At 50.5% G+C, this 4,426-nt stretch overlaps 1 protein-coding gene across 1 annotated transcript; it reads left to right on the top strand.

Moving 5' to 3' along the window:
- Nucleotides 1–845: 845 nt before the first annotated feature.
- Nucleotides 846–2,795, top strand: LOC128629389 (uncharacterized). Its single transcript, XM_053677336.1, has one exon. It carries the CDS (start codon nucleotides 846–848, stop codon nucleotides 2,793–2,795), a length of 1,950 nt encoding a protein of 649 aa, XP_053533311.1.
- Nucleotides 2,796–4,426: the final 1,631 nt, after the last annotated feature.

Genomic DNA, 4,426 nt, shown 5'->3' with positions numbered 1-4,426 from the left:
AGACAGAGAGAGAGACAGAGAGAGAGGGAGGGAGAGAGAGAGAGAGAGAGGGAGAGAGGGAGAGAGAGAGAGAGAGAGAGAGGGAGAGAGAGAGAGAGAGAATATATATAACACTAATAATCCACAACGCCGCAAGCAATATGACATAGAGATGTGAGACCATGGGGAGTTTCCTGAATCACAGAGAATATGCTCACTACTGATAAGGCATATGTGCGTGTGTGTGTGTGTGTGCGTGTGTGTGTGTGCGTGTGTGTGTGTGCGTGTGTGTGTGTGTGTGTGTGCCAGCCAGAATGTTAGTGCTCAGCATTGTTATTTCCTCACTGGATGTAGATGCTTCCTTAAGATCTTAATCTGTTTCTCATTGTTTTATGTTAATTATAATATTTAAATGTAGCACAGATAACGTTCCCCTCAGGAGAAACCCCACAGCTCCAGTGCTGGAATTTCTCCAGATTTCTTACCATCGGCTTGACTTACCTTTAAACTTAGGCCGCATCTCTCACTCCGTCTTTATTGGTGTGAGGTAATGGGTTCAGATAAGATAGCGTTCCGAGTGGACGTGGGAAAACTCACAAACGCGGCCTCTGCGATGCCTTATTGATTTTATTTTTTCTTTCCTCCGGGGGCAGTGAAAAACATCACGCTGTGGACAATGCAATGATGAAGTGCAGCCTGAAGATATTCTTAAGTAAAAGTTCTCAGGCCAAGTATTGTTTAAGCATCCTTACTGCAATGCAGATTTAAAAAGTGCTTTAAATACAGTACATTTTCTGTATGTATGTTTCTTGCAGAAGAATTTGTAGCAGTAAAATATTGAAATATTGACATTTAAATATCTCAGAATGAGCATATCATCAGCATATCCAACTCCTTACATCCACTCACTTACAAGACCCCATTTCCATCCCTATCCTATCCCCACTGCCCCATCTCCGTCCCTATCCTATCCCCACTGCCCCATCTCCGTCCCTATCCTACCCCCACTGCCCCATCTCCGTCCCTGTTCCATCACCACTGCCCCATCTCCGTCCCTGTCCTATCCCCACTGCCCCATCTCCATCCCTATACCTTCCCCACTGCCCCATCTCCGTCCCTATCCTATCCCCACTGCCCCATCTCCGTCCCTATCCTATCCCCACTGCCCCATCTCTGTCCCTGTCCCTTCCCCACTGCCCCATCTCTGTCCCTGTCCCTTCCCCACTGCCCCATCTCCGTCCCTGTTCCATCCCCTCTGCCCCATCTCCATCCCTGTCCCTTCCCCACTGCCCCATCTCCGTCCCTGTTCCATCCCCTCTGCCCCATCTCCATCCCTATCCTATCCCCACTGCCCCATCTCCGTCCCTGTCCCTTCCCCACTGCCCCATCTCCGTCCCTGTTCCATCCCCTCTGCCCCATCTCCATCCCTGTCGCTTCCCCACTGCCCCATCTCCATCCCTGTCCCTTCCCCACTGCCCCATCTCCGTCCCTGTTCCATCACCACTGCCCCATCTCCGTCCCTGTCCTATCCCCACTGCCCCATCTCCATCCCTATACCTTCCCCTCTGCCCCATCTCCATCCCTATCCTATCCCCACTGCCCCATCTCCGTCCCTATCCTATCCCCACTGCCCCATCTCCGTCCCTATCCTATCCCCACTGCCCCATCTCCGTCCCTGTTCCATCACCACTGCCCCATCTCTGTCCCTGTCCCTTCCCCACTGCCCCATCTCCGTCCCTATCCTATCCCCACTGCCCCATCTCCATCCCTATACCTTCCCCACTGCCCCATCTCCGTCCCTGTCCCTTCCCCACTGCCCCATCTCCGTCCCTATCCTATCCCCACTGCCCCATCTCCATCCCTGTCCCTTACCCACTGCCCCATCTCTGTCCCTGTCCCTTCCCCACTGCCCCATCTCCGTCCCTATCCTATCCCCACTGCCCCATCTCCATACCTATCCTATCCCCACTGTCCCATCTCTGTCCCTGTCCCTTCCCCACTGCCCCATCTCTGTCCCTGTCCCTTCCCCACTGCCCCATCTCCGTCCCTGTTCCATCCCCTCTGCCCCATCTCCATCCCTATCCTATCCCCACTGCCCCATCTCCGTCCCTGTCCCTTCCCCACTGCCCCATCTCCGTCCCTGTTCCATCCCCTCTGCCCCATCTCCATCCCTGTCCCTTCCCCACTGCCCCATCTCCATCCCTGTCCCTTCCCCACTGCCCCATCTCCGTCCCTGTTCCATCGCCACTGCCCCATCTCCGTCCCTGTTCCATCCCCACTGCCCCATCTCCATCTCTGTTCCATTGCCACTGCCCCATCTCCATCCCTGTCCCTTCCCCACTGCCCCATCTCCATCCCTATACCTTCCCCACTGCCCCATCTCCGTCCCTGTTCCATCGCCACTGCCCCATCTCCATCCTTATACCTTCCCCACATATCCACATATCCCCCATATCCAGCAACCCTATCTTCATCCCTACCCCATTCCCCAGTGCCCCGTCATCTTTCCCATCCCATCCCCAACAGGCCCAATCCTAATTCTTAATGCCATCCCTGAAAGGCCCATATTGATCTCCACCCCATGCTCTCGTCTCCTTCACCATACCTACAGCCCCTTCTTCATTCCTACCCCATGCTCATGTGGCCCACCTTCATTCACAACATATCCCAGCAACCCCATCATCATTCTTATCCCATCCCCATGTGTCCCATCTCCTTCTCCATCCCATCCCTGCAGCCCCATCTTTATTTCTACCCCAACTCCTTCCACATCCCATTCTCCACAGGCCCAATCTTTATTCCCACCCCATCACTAAACAGGCCTATCTTAATCCCCACCTGATCCCCAAGTGCCCCATCTCATTCTCCACCCTGCAGCCCCATCTTCAAACTTACCCCATCCCCATGTGCCCCATCATCGTCCCTGCTCCATTCCTACAGTACACCCCATCTTCATTCCTGCCCCTGCCCCTAAATCTGTTCTCATCTTCAGTTTCCCCATGTGACAACTTTCAGGCAAATCTTTTTTCAATATTATTAGTTTTATTAACATTTCCATCCAACGCTTTACATGAACAAATTTAGAATTCTCATTAAAATAGGTCTTTAGAAACTGTGAAATTACCCTTTTTTTGACTGACAGCCTCAGTGTTAATATTAATTAGCCGCCATTTCCCCCTGTCAATTGCAGTTTGTTTGGCACACAGTGAGTGTGTTGCTTCTCTTGCTGTAATTTTTCAGCCTATTATGAACAAGTGAGGGTTTGTAAGTTTGCATCAACATAATGTCACTCCTCTGGGAAAGAAACAGAGACACACAATGATGGAGAGGAAAGTGAATGTCATTTAAAAAAAAAAAAAAAAAAAAAAACTTTACTAGCTGTCATAAAATCAACCTTTACTCTGATTATAACTGTGCTTCATAATAGGGGTAAGTTTCTGCTGGTCAGCCATAGAGGGCAGATTTGACAGAATAACAATTCTTACATCCTACCTCACCAAAGGTGACTGGGTGTGTGGGAGGGGCAAATGAATCATAACTGGGGGGGGGGGCAGGTGAAACCTATCAGGGTGTGGGGGAGGGTCAATTGAAATGTAACAGGGTGTGTGGGATGGGCAAGTGAAACCTAACAGGGTGTGTGGGAGGGGCAAGTGAAACCTAACAGGATGTGTGGGAGGGGCAAGTGAAACCTAACAGGATGTGGGGGAGGGGCAAGTGAATTGTGACTTGGTGTATGAGAGGGGCAAATGAATCATAACAGGGTGTGGAGGAGGGGCAGGTGAAACATGAGTAGCTGGGGGGTGGGGACAAATGAAACATAAGATGTGAAGGAATGCGAGGTGAAATGGGACTGATTGTGTGGGAGGGGCATATGAAACCTAACAGGGTGTGGGGGAGGGGCAGATGAAATGTGACTGGATGTGTGGGAGGGGCAGGCGAAACCAAACAGGGTGTGTGGGGGGGCAGCTGAAATGTGACTGGATGTGTGGGAGGGGCACATGAAACCTAACAGGATGTGGGGGAGGGGTTTAAAACGTGATTGGTTGTGGGGAGAAAGAAATTCCCTGCATAACAAGGTTATGGATGACAAATTTAGTTTCTTTTAAGTGATTCGTTTTAATTCATCGTGCAGAAGCTGACCAAGTACGCCAGCTAACGGAATAAAAAAACGAATATCTCCGTTTTTGAAACATGCTAACCCACACACAGATCACAGTTTTACTATCGTACCCTTCCAAACTAGCGTCTCCACTTCCTCTGCTGCAATCCTCTTTCTGATCCGGTCTTCCTCTGGCGATTTCATTCCTGAGGATTTATGTCATTTTATGTTACAAATCTCTTTCATATATTCTCAGCCACCAAAGTCTTCCAGAGTTTTCTTTGCCGTCTTAATGCATTTTCAGCAAAACCAAGCAAGAGTGACTGTAAGCTGCTCAAAATCATCTGA

Source organism: Ictalurus punctatus, chromosome 29 (assembly GCF_001660625.3).
Source record: "Ictalurus punctatus breed USDA103 chromosome 29, Coco_2.0, whole genome shotgun sequence".
NCBI lineage: Eukaryota > Metazoa > Chordata > Actinopteri > Siluriformes > Ictaluridae > Ictalurus > Ictalurus punctatus.
The sequence above is the reverse complement of the archived record's forward strand: the minus strand, read 5'-3'. Positions and strand labels throughout refer to the sequence as shown.